Below are 25,208 nucleotides of genomic sequence, written 5' to 3'. Positions count from 1 at the left end.
GATATGGTGAATTTCCTGGATGAGCTCTTCCTGAGTCTGCTCGACATAACAGGCCACAAGCTGGAAATCGAGCGAGCTCACAGAATCCCTGCTCACAGATCTGCTGAGGGAGACAGGCCCTGATCAATCCTGGCCAGATTTCTGAGATCATCCGATAAAGATCTTGTGTTGCGCCAGGCGAGGAGCAAAGGAAAGCTTTCTTGGAGGAATCATAATTTCCCTATCTGTCACTCACTTGACGTTGTGTCGATGTAGTGACACTAGGGGGTCACTCTTGGGAGCCCGAGACACCTCTGGTCTTTGATAAAAGGCCAATGAAAATTGGAGAGTGGTATTTGCATGCCACTCCCCCTGATATACGGGTATAAAAGGAGCTGCTATGCAACCACTCATTCAGATTTTCTCTTCGGAGCCGAACGGTCATGCTCATTGAGCTGAATTCTACTGTTCATTTCAGCGGCTTCTCCCTCCTCTGCACTGGTGCACTGCAGAGAATGCCCCTGGGCGCTTCAGCAGGAAACAAAGAAAGTAAATTTTCTAAAAAAGCTTTTTCCTCTAAAAGAGTATATTTCTCTAAAAGAACGGCACACACTGAATGTCTTTTTAAAGACGCGTCTTTTTAAAGATGCCTTTCCGATTGTGTGTTATTCCTGGTTGTGGTCGTTATCTCTCAACTTTGGATGGTCATGAGACGGTTTCTTGCTGCCCCCATTTCCCAGGCTGGCCTATCCAGCGACACAGCAGACGGAGGCTATCCGGCACGTCCTGCCCCGGCGCGGCTCAAGATCCCGCACCCTGTCTGCTCGTCACCAAGGGCGTCCCCCTGTGGTGACTGCACCGGCTCTGCCGCAGCCCGCCCCTTCAGGCCGGCCCCGGCATGGAGCCCACCGCAGGAAGCAGACGCCACCCGTCTCACAGTCGGCGCCTAAGAACCCACGGAGGTCGTCAAAGCGCCCCTAAGACGGGCGACCCAAGGATGAAGGAAACCACTCACCTGGAGCTGGTAAGAAGACCACTCCATCCCCCAGTGGAGGGCCGGGTGGAAAATCTTTTGTTGCCTTTTTGTTTGATTTCGCTGCATGCCCAGGTGGCTGCGGTACCCAACAGTTCAGCAAAAGAGCGGTTTCCTTCCTCCCTGGGTCACATACCTGGTGTGCACAGTTGTCATCACGACTACCGTCCACGGGTTTTTCCTTGCAGGATTGGCACTCCAGCAGTGGTCTTTCCGCCCCTGAGCGCCCAGCTTTGGCACACAGCTGCCCCCGATATGGCAGTCTCCACGGGTTATGAGGACAGGCCTCTTCCTCCCCCGTTCCACGCTGTTCTGGGGGTTGTCACAAGGAGCCAGTTAAGTGCTTCGATGTCCCTAGACTCAGCACGGCCCACGACGTGGTGTGGCACCTCAAGCTCCGCCCCACCGCGAGGCCTCACCTGCCAGTACGTCTGACAACATTGTCCCCTTTGTCCCCCTTGCACAGAACTTGGATGCGTGGCTTGCACTTTCCAATCCATCGCGATGGCTGATCCGGACCGTCCGACTCGGCTATGCGATTCAGTTCGCCAGGCGCCCGCCCAGGTTCAGCGGCATTCACTTCACCTTGGTCAAGAAAGAAAACGCTGCTACCTTGCGTGCGGAGATCGCTACCCTCCTATGGAAGGGTGTGATAGAAGAAGGGGTTTTGCAGCCCCTACTGCATCGTACTGAAAAAAGGCGGTGGGTTGCGGCCAATCTTGGACCTGCGAGTACTGAACCGGGCCTTACACAGACTCCTGTTCAAGATGCTGATGCAAAAACACATTCTGGCGAGCGTCCGGCATCAAGATTGGTTCGTGGCGGTAAACTGAAGGACGCGTACTTCACAGACCTGCGGTTTGCATTCGAGGGTCAGGCGTATCAGTACAAAGTCCTCCCTTTCGGCCTGTCCCTGTCTCCTCGCGTCTTCATGAAGGTCGCGGAGGCTGCCCTTGCCCCGTTAAGGGAGGTGGGCATTCGCATTCTCAACTATCTCGATGACTGGCTAATCCTAGCTCACTCTCGAGACATGTTGTGCGCACACAGGGACTTGGTGCTCTCACACCTCAGCTGACTAGGGCTTCGGGTCAACTGGGAAAAGAGCATGCTCCTCCCAATTCAGAGCATCTCTTTTCTCGGTTTGGAGTTGGACTCAGTCTCTTTGACGGCGTGCCTTATGAACGAGCGCGCCCAGTTGGTGCTGGCCTGTTTGAAGGCGTTCAAACAGAAAACAGCAGTTCCACTGAAACTTTTTCAGAGGCTCCTGGGGCATATGGCATCCTCGGCGGTAGCCACCCCGCTCAGGTTGATGCATATGAGACCGCTTCAGCACTGGCTTCAGACGGGACACATCGCGTGGTCATCATGCCGGTCTGTCACTGTCTTTTCAGCCCTTGGACCAACCTCTCGTTTCTACGGGCAGGTGTTCCTCTAGAACTGGTCTCCAGGTGCGTCATGGTCACAACAGATGCTTCCAAAATGGGCTGGGGCGCTGTTTGCAATGGGCACGCAGCCGCCGGCCTGTGGACGGGCCCGCGACTGCATTGGCACATCAACTTTTTTACAGGTTTCGGCAGTTGATCCAGGGAAACATGTGTTAGTTCGGACAGACAACACGGTAATGGTAGCATATGTCAACCGCCAAGGTGGTCTGTGCTCTCATTGTATGTCACAACTTGCCCGCCGTCTCCTCCTCTGGAGTCAGCAGCACTTCAAGTCGCTGGGAGCCACTCACATCCCGGGCAACCTCAACACTACAGCGGACACGCTGTCACAGCAGGTTACTCTCAGGGGGTCCAGCTGATTTTGAGTCGATACAGACAGGCACAGGCAGACCTGTTTGCCTCCCAAGATTCCTCCCACTGCCCGCTCTGGTACGCCCTCACCGAGGCTCCCCTCGGCATAGATGCGCTGGCACACAGCTGGCCCCCTTGGCCTGCGCAAATATGCATTTCCCCCAGTGAGCCTACTTGCACAGACCCTGTGCAAGGTCAGGGAGGATGAGGAGCAGGTCATCCTGGTAGCACCCTACTGGCCCACACAGATGTGGTTCTCGGACCTCATGCTCCTCGCGACAGCCCCCCCCCCCGGTGAATTCCCCTGAGGAAGGACCTTCTTTCTCAGGGACGGGGCACCCTCTGGCACCCGCGACCAGACCTCTGGAATCTCCATGTCTGGCCCCTGGACGGGACACAGAAGACCTAAGCGGTATACCATCTGCGGTGGTAGACACGATCACTCAGGCTAGGGCCCCCTCTACAAGGCGCCTGTATGCCTTTAAGTGGCGTCTGTTCGCTAAGTGGATACTTCCCGACGGGAAGACCCCCAAAGATGCGCAGTCGGATCAGTGCTTTCCTTCCTGCAGGAGAGGTTGGAAGGGAGGCTGTCCCCTTCCACCTTGAAGTTGTACATTGCCGCCATAGCAGCACACCACGACGCAGTCGATGGTAAGTCCTCAGGGAAGCACGACCTGATCATCAGGTTCCTAAGAGGTGCCAGGAGGCTGAATCCCTCCAGACCATGCCTCGATCCCTCATGGTTCCCTCATGGTTTGGTCTGGGTTACTCTCACGTGATCCTGAGACCCCGACCGGGCTATGTGCCCAAGGTTCCCACCACCCCTTTTAGGGACCAGGTGGTGAACCTGCAAGCGCTGCCCCAGGAGGAGGCAGACCCAGCCCTGTCGTTGCTGTGTCCGGTGCGCGCTTTACGCATCTATTTGGATCACACGCAGAGCTTTAGGATCTCTGAGCAGCTCTTTGTCTGCTTTGGTGCACAGCGGAAAGGAAGCGCTGTCTCCAAGCAGAGGATCACCCACTGGCTCATTGATGCCATAACTATGGCATATCACGCCCAGGACATGCTGACCCCAGTAGGGCTATGAGCCCATTCTACCAGGGGTGTAGCAGCTTCCTGGGCCCTGGCCAGGGATGCCTCTTTAACAGACATTTGCAGAGCAGCAGGCTGGGCAACACCCAACACTTTTGCAAGGTTCTACATCCTCCGGGTGGAACCGGTTTCATCCCAGGTAGTGGCACGCAATACAAGCAGATAAGCCCGGGATAGCCGGCCGGGTGTATCACTTGCATATAGTGCTTTCCACCTCCTTTAGAGCTGAAGACGTGTGCCATTAATTCCCAGTAGTGTTCACAAACTTTGTTCCCTGGTTGATTTCCTCTGAGCCCTGTGGCAGTCGAGTTTTCAGAGAGACTCGCTGCCGGCCCAGTACATGTGCTAACTAAGAGTCCTGTTCTGGGGTAGGTGCTCCACATGTGGCGGTTCCCTGTAAGGCTAACCCCATGCGATATATATATCTTCCGCTAATTCATTTCCCTGTTGGCAAACTGAGTCTTCCTTGGGCAGAGCCCCTCTGCCCTAGTCTCCCTGTTTGTTGTAACTGCTCCCCCGTTGGGTAGGATCTAACTTGAAGACTCGTGACATATTCTTCCTCTTAAATACCTCCCTCCCCTCTTTGGGCGAGGTGTGGTCTCTGCGGTGTCTTCCCCTTGGGAGGGACACCCCCCTACTAGACCTGGCGGCCCAGTCGGATAATCCCCCTTCTTTTTTAGGGAGTGGAAAAAGAGAAGGGGAAAAGAGGCCACGACTGGGTTAAGCCTGTCTCTATCTTAGTCGACTTGTCCCCAAAAAGTGCCTTTCGACACTCATAACTATGTTGGGGAGGTTACGTGTCGACCTGGTGTGCTGGCTATGAGGCACACAGTAGTCTGCCCACCACACACCGCCAGTTCACGTAACACAGTTCAGCCAATTGTGGCGTTTCGTATAGGGACCCCTAGTGTCACTACATCGACACAACATCGAGTGAGTAACAGATAGGGAACGTCATGGTTACTTGTGTAACCTCCGTTCCCTGATGGAGGGAACGAGAATTTGTGTCCCTCCTGCCACAACGCTGAACTACCCGCTGAAATGGCCGGACCTTATATCGGCTCCTCAGCATAAAACCTGAATGAGTGGTTGCATACCAGCTCCTTTTATACCCGTGTGTCCGGGGGAGTGGCATGCAAATACCACTCGCCAATTTTCATTGGCCTTTTATCAAAGACCAGAGGTGTCTCGAGCTCCCAAGAGTGACCCCTAGTGTCACTACATCAACAAAATGTCTCGTTCCCTCCATCAGGGAACGGAGGTTACACAAGTAACCATGACGATTTTATTGTTCCCGGACTTTGCGAGTTCGACAAGAGAGAAATGTGATCCGTTCAGGGAATGCAAGAAACTCTTCCATCAATGTAAGATCACTTTTGCATTGATGTTTCCGGCCAAACTGAGAATAGAAGCAAAGGACGGTCGCAAAGTATTTACATGTCCCATTCAGGCAATGTCTTTTATAGAATCAAAGGGTGAGTAAACCATCAGATGTTTCTCATGTGAGTGGGTCGACTCACTTTACTTACTCTGGCTTTTGAGGAAGCTGGGCGTCATTTTGGTTTCTTTCTGCATTGGCTCCGCCTAGCAGCTGGAGTTTGTTTTGTGAATAACACTTTTCCTTAAAGAAACTTTTGCATTGACGGAAGATCACTATTACATTTAAGTTCCCGGCCAGTTTGAGAGTGGACACTACGGATGACCGCAAAATATCTACATGCTGCTCACACAAAGGATGTCTTTTATAAAGTTGACGGATTGAGTAAGTCATGGTATATGTTTTTATGCAGCCTCCGAGTGAATTGACTTGATCATCCGGGGAATCAGGATGCCGGATTTGTTTCTTTTTGCATTGGTTCCACCTAGCGGCTGGAGTATGTTCTGTTGAATAAAACTCCTTTGGAACAGCTGGGGATTAATCTTTCATTCTTCGTGCTTATGCCTCCTGCTGGCTGGAGTTTGTTTTGTTGAGTATTTTTACATAACACTGGAATGATTATGTCATCTGCTGAACTCATACCAGATGGCTCACTGATCATTTGTTTGTCTGTCCGAGGAATCTGAACGGTTTTATATCGGCTGGAATTTGTTTTGTGGAGGATCACACCTTTGAGACAGTTCTGTGAATGAATCTACATGTTCTTTGTGTTCATTCTGCCTATTGGCTGGAGTTTATTTTACAAAGTATTTTCTGTTATGTAATTTTGCCTCACAAATTTGTGAGGCAAAATTGTGCATTCCGATGGCAAAGTTGTTGTGGGGGCTCGTGGGCGTTCATGGACCTTTTGAGTTTAGAGGGATCATCGCCGGTTGGTGCTGTCGTGCATGGGGTTAATGCGCACGTTTTCTTTTTTCTGTTTGTTTTGTTCAGGGGGAAGTTCGGGGTTTGATTGTTTCACTAATGGGGAATGTGGTCTGTATTATTTTATTTTCGACACACAATTTATTTTTTATACTATATCAAAATGTCAATTGTTAAAATGAGTGGATTGTCTCTCTCCACATGGAATGTAAATGAGTTGGGGCACCCTATAAAAAGAAGGAAAGTTATTACTTTTCTTAAATGTAAGAAATATGATATAGTGTTTCTTCGAGAAATGCATCTTTCCCCGCAGGAAGCTGAAAACTTTGGGAAGATATGGGGTGGACATGTTTTTTTTTAGTGCTGGCTTAAGTAAGAGCAAGGGAGTCATTATATTGGTAAATAAGCATCTACAATTCAAGTGTCTCAAACAGATTAAAGATAAATTAGGGAGAGTCATTATAGTTTTAGCTGAAATTCAGGGGCAAAGGTTTATTTTGGCTAATATTTATGCACCTAATGCTGATGATCAGGGCTTTTTTTTAATCTTGAAGGATGTTGCAAGCCGTTGGCACCCCTCATGATATAATATTGGGAGGCGACTTTAATCTATTGATGGACTCAGTCCTTAATCATAGTGAAGCAAAAGTGTGTAAGCCCCCTAGAGCAACAATGACGCTTCACAGGATGTGTAAAAATCTTGGTCTTACAGATATTTGGAGACTTTTGAACCCATCTGGTAGGGACTATACATTTTTTCATCAGTCCATAAGATTTATTCTTGAATAGATTTTTTTTATATATATATATATATATATATCTATGTCCCTCATTTAATCTGTTGTTGATTGCTCAATTGGAAACATATTAGTCTCAGATCATGCCCTGGTGAGTTTAGAGGTGTTGCCACATATAGAGAAAAAGAAATCATATAGTTGCCGCTTTAATGTATCCCTTTTGCAAAATCCTGATTTCCAACAAATGTTAAAGACTGAAATCAGTGTATATATGGAGACCAACTGGTCCTCAGTATCCTCTGTGGGCGTGGCTTGGGAGGCACTTAAGGCGGTTCTTAGGGGTCGGATCATACAGTATGCCTCATTCACCAAATAATCCAAAGCGCAAGAGCTCGAGGAGTTGGAAGGGAATATTAAAAGTGCAGAGGCAGAGCTGAAGCGCCATTCGTCGTCTGATGCCCTCGGAGAATTGACCCGATTGAAATATAGATATAATACTATTTTTTCGCATAAAGTGGAGTTTTGTTTATTCAGGGCAAGACAGTCATACTTTGAGTCAGGAGACAAAGCAGGAAAACTTTTGGCTAGATATATAAAGCAGAGAGAGTCTTTTTCTACCATTCCCTCAGTGAAATCTGCTGGTGGTGAAATATTTACCTCGGCTATTGATATTAATAATGCTATTAAAGGATTCTATTTTGATCTTTATAGTTCCACGTCTTCGTCTACTGATGAAGATATTAGAAACTTTGTGGAACCATTAGAACTCCCTAAATTTACGACTGAGCAAAAAAATTCTCTTGATTCTGAGATAAACTTGGAGGAGCTTGATGAGGTAATTAAGGCCCTGCCTACAGGCAAGGCTCCAGGGCCTGACGGCTTTGCCGCTGAGTTTTTCAAATCTTATGCTACAGAACTGGCTCCACTTTTGTTCGAAGTTTATACGGAATCATTAAAGAATGGAAAGCTCCCGCCAACCATGACACAAGCCCGGATCAGTCTGATTCTTAAAAACGACAAAGATCCAAGCGAGTGTAAAAGTTACCATCCAATTTCCTTGATCCAGTTAAATGTAAAAATTGTCAAACATTTTGGCTAACCGGTTAAGTAAAGTTATGACATCTCTTATACATATAGATCAGGTGGGGTTTATTCGGGCCGTAGCTCTTCTGATAACATTCGGTGTTTCATCATTATCATGTGCTCAGTAGCGAATGATCAATCACCAGTCGCTGCCATCTCACTTAACGCCGAAAAGGCATTTGATATGGTAGTATGGGATTATCTTTTTAAGATTTTGGAAATGTATGGGTTCGCGAGTACTTTTATTGGTTGGATTAAGTTACTTTATAGATACCCTGTAGCAGCGGTACTAACTAAAGGACTAATTTCAGCTTATTTTACTCTGGATAGGGGCACCCGGCAGGGTTACCCTCTTTCCCCATTATTGTTCTGTCTTGCCCTGGAACCATTAGCAGCCACGATAAGAAAGGAGGATGATTTTCCAGGGGTGATTGCGGGAGGTGTGGCGCATAAGCTTCTGCTTTACGCAGATGATATTTTATTATTCGTCTCCGACCCTACTAGATCTATGCCTTGCCTCCACATAATTATTAATTCCTTTTCCAAGTTCTCAGGATACAATGTCAATTGGTCTAAATCCGAAGCTTTGGCTTTGACAGAGTACTGTCCAGTAACGGCCTTCCAGCCGGGCGCCTTCCAGTGGCCCAAATAGGGCATTAAGTATTTGGGAATTTTTTTCCCAGCAAATTTGTCTGATTTAGTCAGAGTTAATTTTGATCCCTTAATAAAAAGGTTTTCGAATGATGTGGACAGGTGGGCTTCATTACACTTATCGATGATTGGGAAGGTTAATGTAATTAAAATGAATTGTATTCCAAAATTCAACTCCCCTCTCTTATTTCAGGCAATTCGATAGCATAGCGAAGTCCTTCATTTGGAATGGTAAGCGTGCCAGGTTAAATTTTAATACGTTTCATAGGCCGATGGACAAAGGTGGGCTAGGCCTACCCAAGATTTTGTTTTATTGTTATGTATTCGGTCTCAGACATTTGGCTCATTGGTCACTTCCACCTGAAATAGCCCCTCCCTGGTTTTGCATTGAACAAGAACTTCTTGCCCCTATTTTGCAATTGCAAAGCCTTTCCATCAAACTAACCAGAGAAGTTAAAACACACCCCGTTATTTCACATTTGCACTCCGTATGGACAAAAGTGTCCAGCGTGTTTAATTCAGATATTTATCTAAATGTTGCCTCGAGCCTTTGGCTAAACCCCAAACTATGCATTAATAAGTCCCCTTTTTGTTGGTCTGAGTGGATTGCGAGGGGGGTTAATACACTCTGTGATCTTTATGAGAGTGGTGTGATGAGATCCTTTGAAAATTTGGTTCAATATTTTGGGATCCCCAGATCTCAGTTTTTTAGGTATCTTCAGCTACGACACTTGCTCTGTACTATTTTTGGGAATAGCATACACCTCCCTAGAGCAGCAGATACTCTGGGAGAGGTGATTTCTGATTTTGGAAAAGGCCATGAGGCATCAGTGTATTACTCCTTATTAATTAAGAGTCTGGGGGACGGAGTCTCAACCACTCTCTAAAGATTATGGGAGAGGGATTTAGACCTGGAATTGGAGGAGGGAGAATGGGCTAGGATTTTAAAAAACATAAAAACTAGAGATGCAAGGGTGCACCTTATACAATTCAAGTTTTTACACTGGTTCTATTGGACCCCCTCTAAATTGTATAGGCTTGGTCTTAAAGACACACCCACCTGATGGAGATGCCAATCAGAGTATGGATATTTAACCCATGTCTTTTGGGGATGTGTTGAAATTCAAAAGTTTTGGTTAAATGTGCAGAGTCTGGTATGCGAGGTGTTTGGTATTCAGGTATTATGCTGCCCCAGACACTGTATCTTGGGTGATGGGGCATTCATTGACATTGTAAGTAGACACATAAAGAATTGGGTCTTAACCAGTGTTATGATCGCCAGGCAGATCATTTTGAGGGGCTGGAGCACCCTCTTTTCAGGAGTGGTGCTCAGAGATGGGAAGGGTGGCGGCCTTTGAGGAAGTTACATTCAGAGGAACGGGGAGGTATAAAGTGTTCGTGGAGAAATGGGGCGGGTATTTGTCATTTGTGGATGTGTGATTATTGTCGTTGTGTTTTTTGTTTAATTTGTTTATTTCTTTATGTATTTTGTTTATGTGTGTGCATGTGTCTATGTCATTTAAGACCACTGTTATGTTGCTGGGGTTAGGGTGGGATTGGGAGGGGGAGGAGTAATAGTTGGGGTTAAGTTTGATTCTATGTGTATATGTTTTGTTCTATAGGTACATTTATGTGAATCAATAAAAATTGTTAATCAGAAATCAACTACATTGTAATGAAAAATGAAGGGAGAGTTTTAAAGACTGACCAGCACTTACAGTATGACTGTTTTGATAAATTATTTGGTAAAGCTCTAAGGCTGGACTAACACTAATTGTTTGCTGCACATTGGAAAACCAAGTGAAAATGAAGGTGTACTCTAACCGGGTAATTTTATTTTCCATCCCCTGGTCACCCAGCATTTTCTAAAAGTGGCCTCTGAGCTAAGTAATATTAGTATCCCTGCTCGAATGTATATATTGTTTGTTTGTTCAGATGCATCATTCCTTTCATCTCCTTGCACCATATCCACTGACTAGGTTGAAATAAATATTGTGATTACTCATGGATCTCTCAGGAAAAAAAAAAAAAAAAAAAAAAAATGAAATGTTTAATAAATGATTCAACATTAACAGAATTTTTATTTATTTTAACATTTTAAAGTTTAGTCTTGGTTAAAGTGCTATAATAATTTGAAATGAGTTGAATTTGGCATTAATTCCCAGGGTGTATGTAAGTAGGTTCCAGGTGGTTCGTGAAAAGAATTAGATTTCTTTTAAAAATAATAGGGATTAGGGCTGGGTAAAACTATAGATTTTCACATTAATCATGATTCATTTGAACGATCTTGAAATCCAATATTGATTCTTAGAATCCCAAAATCGATCTTATAATATGTTTGGCTTGACTCGTTCTGTTTAATGTGTCCAAAGATGATAATGTCTCTTTTAATAACCATTCTGTTATTTTCAGACAGTTGTTGATAAAAAAAAAATTTGATACCAATCTGTCCTTTGAAAATCAAATTTCCAGTGTTTGTAAAACAGCATTCTTCCACCTAAGAAAATATTGCTAAATTACGACACATACTCTCTGTTGCTGATGCCAAAAAACTACTTTATGGATTCATGATCTCAAGACTAGATTATTGTACTGCATTACTGGGAGGATGTCCAGCAAGTTCAATAAAAAACTTCAATTGGTTCAAAATGCAGCAGCCAGAGTGCTGACTAGAACCAAGAAATATGATCATATTAGCCCCATTTTATTGTTGTTACTTTGGCTACCTGTTAAATTTCATATTAATTTTAAAATTATGTTAACTACATACAAAGCTTTGAATGGTCTAGCTCCACAGTACTTAAGTGACCTTCTACCACTGGCCTGTTAATAGTTCTTAGAATATCAAAATCCACAAAAGGAGGTAGATCCTTTTCCTATTGGCTGCTAAACTATGGAATAGTCTCCCCAACACTGTTTGAGATGCAGACACACTCACTCAGTTTAAGTCTAGACTAAAGACTCATCTATTTAGCCAGGCATGCACCTAATTAATTCTCCAACTCACAATTAGGCTGCATTAGTTAGGTCTGCTTGAACCAGAAACATTTCTCAGAAAGATTTCTCATAATCTATAAATCTGCAAAAAATGTAATGGCATCTACGCTAATATTATTCTATTTGTTTCCGTCTCAGTTCTTACCCCGACATTACCCAGAGCCGACCAGATCCAGCTTTGATCCTGCTTGGTGTTGGACTCCACTGCTACGTGTCTCTGAGTGATGAGGACTAAATGCAGCAGGTGCTAGCCAGACATCACTTCAGTCTATTACGATGGACCTCAGAGGATGAACTGATGCCAACTCCAACTATAAGACATTGGATACATCATATGCCATTGCCTGAACCTTGGATTTAGGATGGACCTCACCGAAATGACTAGCCATTTGGACTGCGAAGCACCTCACTGATCTCGGCCTGCAATCTTGAAATGGAATTCATAGACTATCAATTAATTGCCAACAAACCCTTCATCAGCCAACTAACAAAGGACAATGCATCTCTGTGAACTACTGCAGTTAATCCAGGATGGACATCAAAGATATTAGTCATTCATACAAAATCTTTTGTTTAAACACTGACCCTTAACACTTACTTATTTTAATCATTTTAAACCATGACTTGCACTATACATAAGTAATATTGCCATTATATTCATGATGTTAGCCAGAGGGGAACTGGCCCCCACAGTGAGCCTGGTTTCTCCCAAGGTTATTTTTCTCCATTAACCAACATCTTATGGAGTTCCTTGCCACAGTCACCTTCAGCTTGCTCATTGGGGTTATAAATACAATTATTATTTAATGATGTATTTTTATACACAATTTACAATCATTTAATCAAATTACACAATGATGACTCAAAGACTTTATAGATATTACAGTTTCATTTTCTGTTAAAGCATGATTTTCTGTAAAGCTGCTTTGAAACAATGTGTGTTATGAAAAGCGCTATACAAATAAAAATGACTTATCAGTACCGTTTTAGCACTTGTTCTACATATCAGTGCCAATACTATGTAAATAATACATATTGTGCAGGTAAACAATAAACATGTAGGCCTAACAATAGAGAGAGAGAGAGAGAGAGAGAGAGAATATTGTCTACCAAAATTACCAAATTATGTAAAATTAAGATTTTGCAATGTACCAAGTTAGAAGGTCCCCTGTATAGTTAAATAGCATTCATCTGTTCTAATTGCACATTTCACGACTTATTTGTTTTTGATGTTGCTGATGAATAAACGTCATAACTGTCAACTTCATCTTGAACTGATAATGTTAAATGATATTTAGTCTTTGGAACACATCTTTGGTTTTATGTCAGAGAAGGGGTACTTGAGCATTACTTTTGATGCTGTGGGGATTTTTACCGCTAAAATGTTCAGGAAACACTGGAATACAGCACCAGAAATCACACAGAATAGAACTGTTTTAATGTCAAATTAGGTAAATACTTAAACTGTGTTTAATAAAAGTGATGGCATTAAACATTTAATTAATCATTGATTATAAATACAATTAAATCAACCAGTTAATTTCATGAATTCATTATTCATAGTTTCAGTAAGGATTTGTAAACATCTGGATGTCTCTAAAGTTGTTCTTGCATAAAACAGTTTACATTTTAGATACTGTCAATTTGTTAAATTGTACGTTTCAGTGTTAATGCAAACAAGCTAATGTATGTGTGTTAGAACCACACGTTATATACGTACGAATACTCATGAGATCACATTGTGGCATATCAGTTCTTCAATCAATTTTTTTATATCCAATTTCTTTGAGTTTTGCAGCTGTTCATGCAGTGTGGTGTAACATATTTATTTATTTTTATTTTTATTTTTTTTAACAGAGCATATTTATTAAGCTAGTTTTTAAGGCATGGCAACCATACAAAGGATTTCTGCTTTGAGAAAATTGAAAAAATATGGGGAGTTGCAGCACCTTTTTCCTGATCTGTGTGGTAATTTACAGTAACTGTTAAAGTCTGTTAATATTGATAAACTTGCTTTTCAGTTATGCAGTTTTCCTTCCTTGTTTCTTTCCTGAGAACATGACTTACTCATGTGTTACTGTATTTTTGGCCTTGCGCTAAGATTAATGGTGGCTTTCTCATCATTTGTCATCAACCACTGATGTGAGCAGACTTGTTATAACACTACTAAATAACAAAGCCTACAGTAACATTGTCTGTGATGTAGATGACATGAGATATACTTTCTTTATTCCCTCTCTTTTTTCATGCTTGGGTATAGCGAATGAGAAATATATTTACTATACTTTATACAGTATATTTACTATGCTTTTGAATGGGTGTTTTTAGATTATTTGTTCAGCTGTTTACAATGGTACATTCATTAAACTTACTATTTTTAATTTGATGTCTTCCTTTATGTAATTTTTAAAGAACAGCTAATACAGTTATACACATTTCTACAGATAAACCCCCTGTTTAATGGGGGGCTTTAGCCCCTGCAACAGGGGGGCTTTTTACCACAAATACTTTCCTTTCACTTATTGAACAGTTATTGAAATTTTTTTTATTTTAAATAATTTTATTTTAAAAAAATGTAAATTTTATTTTAATTTAAATTTCATTATGTTGCACCAGCACTGCCTTCTGTAGTTTACAGCAGTATTATTTTTCAAAATTCAGAAGTGTGCATCAAACTTCAAAATGGATAGCTCTGAAAACCTTGATTTATTGCAGCATGAGATGATCATATTTGTTCAATTAAATCTTACAGTATATACAGTAACTGGTGCAAAGTGAACCTATGTTTTTGAAAGCCATATAAAAAGTTAGAATTAGATAAAAGATAACATAAGATTGATTTTGTCGTAGTAGTTTAACTTTGCTCTGTGGCACATTAGCACGTTTCAGATTTCCTCAAATGAGGCTTATCTTTTCCAATAGAATTCTGTAAACATACAACTAAAATGGTACATTCCCAAATTGATTAAAATTTGATCATGTTCTTCTACCTACATGCCTAATTTATGTAAATTACGTTAGTATTTTTTAAATCAAAGTTCAAAATATTTAAAAGGTTCTCTAAAAACCCTTATTAAGAGGTAATGATTGTATAGTGAGTCTACAATCTCTTGTGTGAATGGGTATTCAGTGTATAGTGCATTTGAAGGTAAAATTTGAATAAGATTAAAGAAAACATATCACTATAAAGTGATTTATTTTGACTCAGAATAACTGGTTTAGGTCTCAGGAAAAGTATCATATTTAAGTTAATTTATGCATTGCTTCTGGTCCTTATTACATTATTTAATGTTGTCAGAGTTTTGCTAATAATATTTTACCAGAAAGTTCAAAACTTCCTCAAAATGACCAATTATGTGAGCAAACCTATCAAGAAGTTAATGTTTTAGTCAGATATTTGATGACAAGGTTACATTACAATCACAGTGTTAGCCTTCATGGTACAAAAAAAACAATGGGACTAATTGTGTCATGCATTTCTTGGCAGGCATTCTGAGAATACCCAAATGTTCATTGGGGGAGAAAAAAGCCTGAGCCACAGAGAATAGCTTCAGATGAACTATTGTTGGTCAATCATTACTGGATATTTTCAACTTTATAAATATGCGGTGGACTAGGCAGCATCGAATCATTTTCAATAACTCAATACGAGACAACATCCAATATGAGTATTAAGGTACTGTAAGTTAAAATATATTTAATTGTATTACACAGGAAAGTAGTACATGTAAAAAAAATAAAAAAAACGTTTTTTCTAAATCAGACTTTATTTCTTTTATCTTTTTCGTATATTAGAATAAATTCTTCTTTCATGTGTATTGTAATTTTTATGACAAATTAATAAATTCATAATATTAAAAATGCATTTTAATTAGCTGAACTGCAATCACAACTCATGAACCATGACAGATGATGATGGAGACATTGCTGTTGTTGGCATTGGATGCCATTTTCCTGGAGGTAAATGTTTGTTTAACAGTGTGCAGTATTTTATTAATATTATGAATCTAATTTTTTAATTATTAATATGTTACTTTAGACAGTGTACTATAAGTAGTAGCTTTGGACTTCATTTTCAGATATCTTTTTCCAAATCTATATTCTGTTTCAGGTGAAGGACTTGAAAACTTCTGGAAGGTCCTACTTCAGGGAAAGAATTGTGCAGTGCAAATACCAAATGAAAGGTTTGACCTCTCTATGTGGTACGATCCAGATGACAGTAAGGCAGGAAGATCATGCACAGCGAAAGCAGCACTTATTGATGGGTAAGAATTCAAATCGTATTGCCTTAAAGGAATGTTCTGGATTCAATACAAGTTAAGCTCAATCGACAGCATTTGTGACATAAAGTTGATTACCACAAAAATTAATTTCGACTTGTTCCTCCTTTTCTTTAAAAAAAAAAAAAAAAAAAAGCAAAAATCGAGTTACAGTGAGTCACTGAAAATTGTAGTGAATGTGGCCAATTTGGAGTGTTTAAACACAGAAATGTGAAGCTTATAATTTTATTAAAGCACTTACATCAATTCTTCTGTTAAAACTTGTGTATTATTTGAGCTGTATTGTCGTTTAAATTGTCATTTGTACAGTCATTTGACAGTTTTAGGGTTTGTTGACATTACAATATCATGGTAACTTCACACAGAAAAGGTTAGTAAATGATTTTATCACACTAAAATCATGTTAACACATTTTGTTTATGTCTTGTGGCTAAACTTTTGAAACAGTGAGTATTTTAACAGTTTTCCACTGTAAGTGCCTCACTTTAACCTCGATTTTTGCTTTTTTTAAGAAAAGAAGGATTGAGACTAATTAAATTTTTGTGGTCAATAATATTATGCCACAAATGCTGTTGATTAAGATTAACTTGTATTGAACCCGGAACATTCTTTTAATGAAACAAATCAATGAGGTCATAGATAAGTCATTGAAATTCACAAATATCTCACCACTAATTTGAGCCATGTGGTGAAAATGCAATTGCTTACCTATACCATCATAACTGTAGTAGTGCTGTATTCAAAACAACTGGCAAAAAGTTACTAGGCACAACTACACACTCTGACATCGATAAACCAATGGGGCTAAAGACATACTTTGTCCCTCATTGTCAAATGCACAGAGCAATACATAAAATCAAATTGAAAATAAATGCAAAAAAGAAAAATACAGAAATAAAATGTAACAAATACTAAAATGTACAAACAAAATGAATACAGAAATTATTGAAGGGATCGATAATATAAATAGGATTATACAAATTCTTTAATTTAATTCTTAAATATACAAAATGATAAAGTAAATGCTTCAAAACATTCATTGAAATGAATTTTATTATCATACCCATATTCCCAAAGCAATAATTCTTAATCTTTACTTTTATCTTGTGCAGTTTAAATGAGTTTGACCACAAGTTCTTTGGCATCACTGAAGCTGAACTGATAAACATGGACCCTCAACACAAACTTTTGCTGAAATGCACATACAGAGCACTAGAGGATGCTGGAATGCCAATGGAAAAGGCCAGTGGAACTAGAACAGGAGTGTTTTTAGGTAACATGACCTAATTAATACATCCCCCTGTAAAATTGCTGTTTATTGTCTGAAGATTTTGGAATTGCTTATTATTATACTCACAGTCTCAACAATTGCACTTGTGTCATAATTAATGTTACAAAAGGGAATAAGAACGATAAAATAAATGTTTGCCATGACAATCATGTCATGAATTGTAAATAATAATAAAAAAATATGTGTCAGGGTTTTTTCAACACATTTATTATTATGTTCTAAAATTGACAACAACAAAATAATAATAATATATCACTGTTTCAAACACCTAGTTTAACATGAACTTTTTTCTTTCAGGCCTTATGAACAGAGACTTTGAGATAGGCAGTGTGAAGATTAGCCCAAAACTCATAAACCACTCTTCTGCTACTGGTTACTCAATGAGCATAGCTGCCAACCGCATCTCCTACATATTCAACTTTACTGGTCCCTCAATTTCCATTGACTGTGCCTGTTCCTCATCACTTGTTGCCCTTCATTTTGCATGTCAAGCCATAAGACAAGGTAGTCTTTGAAAATATTAAATAAATTATGGACGAACATTTATCTTTAGTTTAGAACCAACACTTTATGCTAATACTACTTAATTATAAAGGATTGTCACATTGTACTCTTGAAATACTGAATTTTTACTTTACAGGAATATTTTGGATTAAATACTACTGCACACTAGCAGCACCAAACGAAATTGCAAGAATAATGATTGTTGCTGGCTTTCCGCAAATAGTGGGATTCAGGATTTCAGATTTACTTGCCCCCCCCTACCCCCCAAAAAAATAAAAAAATTTGAAAACAAAAAAACATCTTGATTTGATTCTACTGCTGGCACCACCCAAATAATGATACGTCATCTGAATTGTCTGGTAGTCACTGGCTGCCGCTTTGAAAGGTCAGTGGCAACGGGGTTAAAGTTGAAATTTCGGTACAATGCTTGGAGTAAACAGGGTAATGCTGAAGCTGACGTTTCACAACATAGAGTTCAGTGTATTGGGGAACGTTGATGCAAGTCATGTGAAAGAGCTATTAATCGCTTGTGCTTGGAACAGAACCTGGAACATTTGTGTTTGCAGCCTTACTTTTAGCCATTAGGCTACCACCAACAACCACTTTTACAATACTCTAACTTTTTGTGTGGTTGTTTCTGTTCTACAGGAGACTGTGAAATGGCCATGTGTGGAGGTGTGACTTGCATATTAGAGCCAACTGTCTTTGTGGCTCTCACCAGGGCAAAGATGATCTCCCCTGATGGCACCAGTAAACCCTTTAGTAACAAAGCAGATGGCTATGGGAGAGGTGAAGGCTGTGGAGTTGTTCTGTTAAAGCCTTTGAAAAAAGTAAACAAAAATGATTTCATGAAAGTATTTTGCCTCACATAGACATAATAAAATGCACCATTTGAAAACTACTCCAACCAACAACTTTGTTATCTGTATTCTGATAGGCTCTCCAAGACCACGATCATATTTGGGGCATCATCAGCAAAACTGCAGTTAACCAAGATGGCCACACCGTTACCCCAATCACCAAGCCATCCATGCTACAGCAGGAGGAGCTGCTAAGAAAAATCTATTCAAAAGATACTGACCTGACTAGTGTTCAGTACATTGAGGCTCATGGGACTGGGACTCCAGTTGGAGATCCAATAGAGGCAGGTAGTATCTCAAAAGTCATTGCCAAAATGAGACCTCATGAGTCAGGACCTCTCCTCATTGGTTCTGTTAAGAGCAATATTGGACACACAGAATCTGCAGCAGGTGTTGCTGGGCTTATAAAGGTTCTCTTGATGATGAAACATGAAACCTTTGTACCTTCTGTGTTCTACTCAGCAGAAAACTCCAGCATAGATGCTAAATCTCTTAATCTAAAAATTCCCACTAAAGCAGAGAAATGGGTTAGTAGTCACAAAGCAGTTAGAGCTGCTGGAATCAACAATTTTGGGTTTGGTGGAACAAATGCACATGCAATTGTCAGACAGCATGTGCAGTCAAAAAAACCAAGTGCTCAGCTCAGCAAATCACATCAGTATTTTGTGCTCTCTGCAGCCTCGGAAAAGTCCATTGCAAATATAATTGAAGACACTGCAAAACAGATAAATGCAAAAAACATATCAGATCTACAGGCTTTAGTATACACATCTGCCTGTAGAAGAAGTCACTTGAAACACAATTACAGGAAAGTCTTTCAAACCTCATCCTTGACAGATCTAAAAGAGAGACTGACTTCTGCTCTGGAGAAAAAGTTTAAACCATCAAAGCCAGACTCCAAGTTAGTTTTTGTGTTTTGTGGAAATGGTGTGGCGTATCGTGGTATGTGCAAGCAGCTCCTCAAAAGGGAACCTGTTTTCAGACAAGAAGTCATTAAGATTGAAACTCTGATGAAGAGCTACAGAAGTCTGAACCTGATAGAGAGGCTGGAAAGTGAATCTGACACCAATGACGATTTCTCTGATCCAAAGATTGTCCAGCCACTCCTGTTTGCTATTCAGGTTGCTCTTGCCAATCTTCTGAAACACTGGGGCATAAGTCCTGATGCTGTTCTCGGGCACTCCATTGGAGAGGCCGCTGCAGCTCATTGCTCTGGTTTGTTGTCACTTGAGGATGCAGTAAAGGTCATCCACTATCGCAGTTCTCTGCAAAGCACTGTGACAGGAGGGAAAATGCTTGTTGTCAGTAATATGGCTGTGTCTGAAGTCTTGAAAAGCCTTCCATCTTACTCAGGAAGGGTTTGTCTGGCTGCTTACAACAGCCCGCAGTCATGCACCCTCTCGGGAGAGGCAGATGATATTGACAGATTGCATCAAAATTTGAGCAACTCAGCCAGAGGAAAAGATCTGTTCCTTCGCATTCTGGATGTACCCGCTGCATATCACAGCCACAAGATGGATCCCATTGTATCAAGTGTGAAGGAGAGCATAGGCTCGTTACAGGCACACAGTTTGGAGGCAGAATTGTTCTCAACAGTGACAGGTGAAAGTTCATGTTCCTCAGATTTTATTACTGGTGAATACTGGGCAAGAAATATCCGGGAGCCAGTTGCATTTGAACAAGCTGTAAGGTCAGCAGCTAAAAACAAGAGGAATGTGATCTTTGTTGAAATTGGTCCAAGAAGATCACTGCAGAGGTACATCACTGAGACTCTGGGAAATAACTTTACTGTGCTTTCCTCAGTGCAACCAGATAAAGATCATGAGACAATGCTTGCTAATGTGTCAAAACTGTTTGAGCTCGGGGTCAGTGTGGACTGGGAAATGTTCTACAAAGGTTTTGAAACTGAACCAATTCCCTTCCCGAGGTACCACTTTGACAGTGTGAGAAGAGATGTCTTTCCTTCTACTTTGCTGTTGGTTGGTGCCATCAGAAACCATCCAGTAATTACACAAATGAGTACAGACAGCCCAGTGTTCAACTGTGATTTATCCTCTGATTCAGTCGCCTTCCTGCAGGACCACAAACATAATGGCATCGCCATCATACCAGGGGCATTTTATTCTGAGTTGGGTTTAGCAGCTGTCATGGCATATGTAAAACCTAAGGTTCCACTCAGTTCACTGCAGCTCAGCATCACATTTCAGAGTCCATTCGTATTCACTCCGAATGCACCAGACATAAAAATACAGCTGGATCCATCAGACAATTCGAGAGAGAAAACATTTAATTTCAAAATTCAGTCTACCTCTGCAATCTATGCATCAGGAACAGTAGAGGCCAAATCCGGCAGAGTACCTGAAGAGCAGTTAATTTCCCTGGACTCTGTCTTCAAAAGATGCAACTTCATAATGAGTACTGAGGAGCTCTACAAGCACCTTAATCAGGCAGGATTTGAGTATGGCTCTGTCTTCAGAAACAAGGCAGATGTTTATTGTGGAGAAGAATTTAGGGAGTGTATATCTTTTCTGAGAATCCCAGAGGAATTATTGCCCCAGATACATGACTATTACCTTCATCCTGTGGTCTTTGATTACGTCATGCAGCGTATTACTGGAACTATAATACAAGGGCATTCACCAACACCTCTTTTTCCTGCACAAATAGGTAGCCTGACTGTATTTGAACCACTGCAAGAGGAGATGGTTGTATATTTGAGAGCAATGCATGTGGGTGAAGATTATTTTGAAATTTGTGGCTGCTTGACCAACAAACAGGGCAAGGTTTTGATTGAGTTCAGGCATGTGAAGATCAGAATGCTTGGAAGTCATTATCGGGTAGTTGAGGAATACTTGTACCACAATAGCTTCAGTATCATCTCTGAAGATGCCACACCTGATAAATCAATCAAGGCATTGGTCTTTTCTGATGAGGTAGGGATCTCTAAAGCTTTGCAAATATACTTGGACCCAACATCTAGAGATATATCTTCCTCACACAGCAACACATTGTTGGAATGTGGACTTGAACCTGTTTTGTCAAAACTGAAAATATCAAATGTGAAGAAAAACTTCCAGGAAATTTTGTTCATGTGGGGTGTTGCAGACCTAACCCCATACAAATCAGAGAGTGTCTTGGACAGCATGGCAGGGTGTTGTGAGATTTTCAGAAAGATCACTGGATTTCTCAAAGTAATTAAATTCCCAGGCGTTATCAGAGTAATAACTCACAGGTCCTCTGAGAGTTTAGTGGACTATATCAGTCCTGGCTTTGTGCTGTTAGGCATGACTAGAGCCTGTGCAGCCGAGTTGTCAGAACTCACCTTCCAGCTGATTGACTTGGGCTCTGTCTCATCCGAAGACATCACAGCATTGGCTAAGGTCCTTAGATCGTACCCCTGTGACAAATATCCAGAGCTGGTGGTTAAGGATGGTAAGATTCTCAAACCTGAAATCACCCACACTCCATTGCCAGTTGTGGAAAACTCTGCAAGGAGCAGTGATATGTTGCATGATGATGTCTTTATGCTGCAAACATCTGATCCATACACAATGACAAATTTGTCAGCTACTCAAATGGATAAATCCCTTGAACCAATCCCAGGAGAAAGTATTGAAGTTCACCTCAGTAAAATCTGTGTGCATTCATCAGACTACTTTCCAGTCAGCATTTCTGACTTTAAGTATGGCCAGACAATGTATTGGAACAAGCACACAACTCAGAACCATACGCTTCTAGCATTTGACTGCAGTGGGATTGTCACAGCTGTTGGTAAAGATGTTGGTAAACTGAAAGTTGGGGATCACATTGTGTCATGTTACCCTGTGGCTGCCACCTCCAAAGTTGTTCTCCCAGCTGCCGTTTGCTATAAAACAAAAAAACTTTCATTCCTGAAGGACATTCCTTGTGTATCATACATGTTACTGGCATGGGAGATCTTGAATGGAGCTTTACCCAAAGTGAAACAACCAAAGAAATTGGGTATTTTCTCCACTGTTCCTGACTCAGCACTGGTGAAAGTCTTAACTTCTACAGCAAACAGATCAGGTTGGAATGTAAGAGTGAGCACACAGGCTGATCAGATGTCTTGTGATCTTAGTGAGGTTGATGGAGCAGTCCTTTTTCCTCCTTTTAATGAGAAGACTATTGAAACAGCCAGCAATGTCACTGGCATCAAGGACGTTGTTCTTGTCTATGACAACCAGCCAAACTTCCCTGATAATCCGAAAACTTTCAGAGGGACCAATGTTAAAGTCCACATTCATTTTCTCTTCATGTCTCAAATAATGCAGCAATGGTCTCTACAGGTACAGATGCCTAAAATGTATCGCTGGCTAAAATCAATGCATTTGAGTGGAAAGTCCTTGGCTTTGGACACAACAACCTTTCAAAAAGTGAAACCTGAAGACAGTGAGCTTCTCTCTGTACATAAATCAGAATCATACTTCACATGCCAGATTCTGCCCATTATTGTCCTGAACAGTGATCCCAAGAACCAGCTGTCTGACATTCCGTTGATGCCCAAACAAAGTCTTTTCCAGAAAAATGCTGTCTATGTTGTCACAGGTGGTCTCACAGGGCTGGGCTTTGAGACAGTGAAATACATTGTACAGAAAGGAGGGGGGAACATTGTCATTTTGTCTAGGAGTAATCCAAAACCTGAGATTCAAGAAGAGATAAAGAATGTCAGCAATCATTGTGGTTCTGTCATTAAATCTCTACAGTGTGATGTTTCACTATTTGAGCAAGTTCAACAGGCCATTGCTAACATTGGAAAATTGCTTCCATCCAGTCCCATCAAAGGAGTATTTCACAGTGCAGTTGTCCTACACGATGGGCTGATTGAAAACCTTGACAAATCTCTTTATGAGAAAGTTATGAGACCAAAGGTGAATGGAGTGCTCAACCTTCACCGTGCTACTAAACACTGCAATCTGGATTACTTTGTGTGCTATTCCTCCATCTCCGCCTTCATTGGCAATGCCTCTCAGACAAATTATGCTGCTGCTAATACGTTCATGGACACTTTCTGTCAGTACCGCAGAAACCTTGGGCTTTCTGGACAGTCTATCAACTGGGGGGCTTTGAATCTTGGCCTACTATTAAACAAAGTGCATTTCCAGAGATTTCTGGAGGCAAAGGGAATCATGCTATTGGAAGTCCCAGAAATTCTTGAATGTCTTGAGCAATGCCTCTTGATCAACAAACCTCAGCAGGTTGTGTGCAAATTCAACTTCAAAAACAACTGGGACAACGTCCTCAGTCAAAATAAGTCTTTGAATGCAAGGTTGTTCAAACTAACAGAGGAAGCCATGAAGAAGGCCAGACTGATCATAGATAGACCTGAGCAACCCATCACATCACCGCTTGAATATTTAAGATACATGATCAGTGAAACAATTGGCATTGAGATAGATGAACTGAATGATGATATCCATCTTTTAGATTTGGGCATTGATTCAATGTTAGCCATGACTCTGCAGAATGTGATCTTCAAGGAAAGATGTGTGAATATTCCTCTAGTGACTCTGCTGGATCCAAACAGTACACTGTCAACTCTCATTAAAATCCTGAAAGGGAATTGTGCAGGAGAATATCAGAGCGAAGATGAGAACACATCCACATACCTTTAATGATTAATTTTATGTCCTGTGGACACAGAGCCATAGTAAACATTTCACCAAAGTGGCCTTTTTGTAAACTCACAGTCAGAAATGCATAACACTTATGAAGTAAATTGGACATGGATTCATTTATATCCATCTGCAGCCATAAATCTGGGGTGGGGGGGTATCTTTATTCTGATCAAGTCCACTGATAGTTAATATTGATCAATAAGGCATTTAGCAGATCCACTTCATGTTGGGAAAAACTTCCTTAACTTAAACTACATTAATTACAGAAACAGTCCTTGTAAATACACTTGAGCTTAAACAACTTTCCCATTTGGATGGGTTTTCCAGCAACTGTTAGTTCTGGGTGGCCCCTACTGGAACTCTACAACCAGTAGACCAGATTATTTTGATATTTACTCTTCAAAGCAAGGTGCTGTGTGAAAGACTGCTTACTGGACTTGGTGTTTTACCTGTGTTTTCCAGTTTGAACTAATTAATTGTAATCATGGTCATTGATTTTCTAAAAAATGCAAAGAAATGTTGGAACAAACAATTTGGCATTTTTTCCCCTTTAGTCTTTTAATTTGTTCTGTAAGCTTTTTGTAAGTGCATCTTTGTTTTTCTAGCAAATGATGCATGAAAGTGTTTTATAATATTATCAGTAAATAAAGTTCATTAAGCTTTGTGTGTTGACCAGTTTTTTTAAATACCATTTGGCTTACAATTACAACAATTTAGTGTTCACCCTGCAATTAACTGTTTGATTAAATCTTTTCAAGCATGTGTCCCTCAATGTGTCAATAAATGTCCTGAATGATTTGAGAAACTTCATATTACAACAGGACTATTGACCTGTTTCATAAGCAACCTACTGTAAGTCCTTTCGTTTCATCACTATAGTAGTATTACTAAACTTCATGCACGATTTAGAGCTACTTTATGATGACCTACAAATGGTAATATATTAATAGCGTTTCTGAATACGCAA

At 41.0% G+C, this 25,208-nt stretch overlaps 1 protein-coding gene across 1 annotated transcript; it reads left to right on the top strand.

Moving 5' to 3' along the window:
* Positions 1-15,323: 15,323 nt before the first annotated feature.
* LOC127452493 (uncharacterized) lies at positions 15,324-24,905 on the top strand. The gene is made up of 7 exons (XM_051717952.1): positions 15,324-15,346; positions 15,546-15,630; positions 15,782-15,935; positions 17,063-17,223; positions 17,539-17,745; positions 18,394-18,575; positions 18,683-24,905. Exons 2-7 carry the CDS (start codon positions 15,573-15,575, stop codon positions 24,236-24,238), a joined length of 6,318 nt encoding a protein of 2,105 aa, XP_051573912.1. The 5' UTR covers positions 15,324-15,346; positions 15,546-15,572; the 3' UTR covers positions 24,239-24,905.
* The last annotated feature ends 303 nt before the right edge of the window (positions 24,906-25,208 follow it).

Source organism: Myxocyprinus asiaticus, chromosome 15 (genome assembly GCF_019703515.2).
Source record: "Myxocyprinus asiaticus isolate MX2 ecotype Aquarium Trade chromosome 15, UBuf_Myxa_2, whole genome shotgun sequence".
Lineage (NCBI taxonomy): Eukaryota > Metazoa > Chordata > Actinopteri > Cypriniformes > Catostomidae > Myxocyprinus > Myxocyprinus asiaticus.
Note: the sequence above shows the minus strand (reverse complement) of the source record. Positions and strands in the feature narration are given on the sequence as shown.

What these genes read in the sequence shown, in the direction of transcription:
- LOC127452493 (XM_051717952.1), top strand. Translation starts at nt 15,573, where the DNA reads ATGACAGATGATGATGGAGACATTGCTGTTGTTGGCATTGGATGCCAT. An exon ending in TAGAACAGGAGTGTTTTTAG is followed by an intron (nt 17,224 to 17,538) that starts GTAACATGACCT and finishes TTTTTCTTTCAG; the next exon opens with GCCTTATGAACAGAGACTTT. An exon ending in TGTTAAAGCCTTTGAAAAAA is followed by an intron (nt 18,576 to 18,682) that starts GTAAACAAAAAT and finishes GTATTCTGATAG; the next exon opens with GCTCTCCAAGACCACGATCA.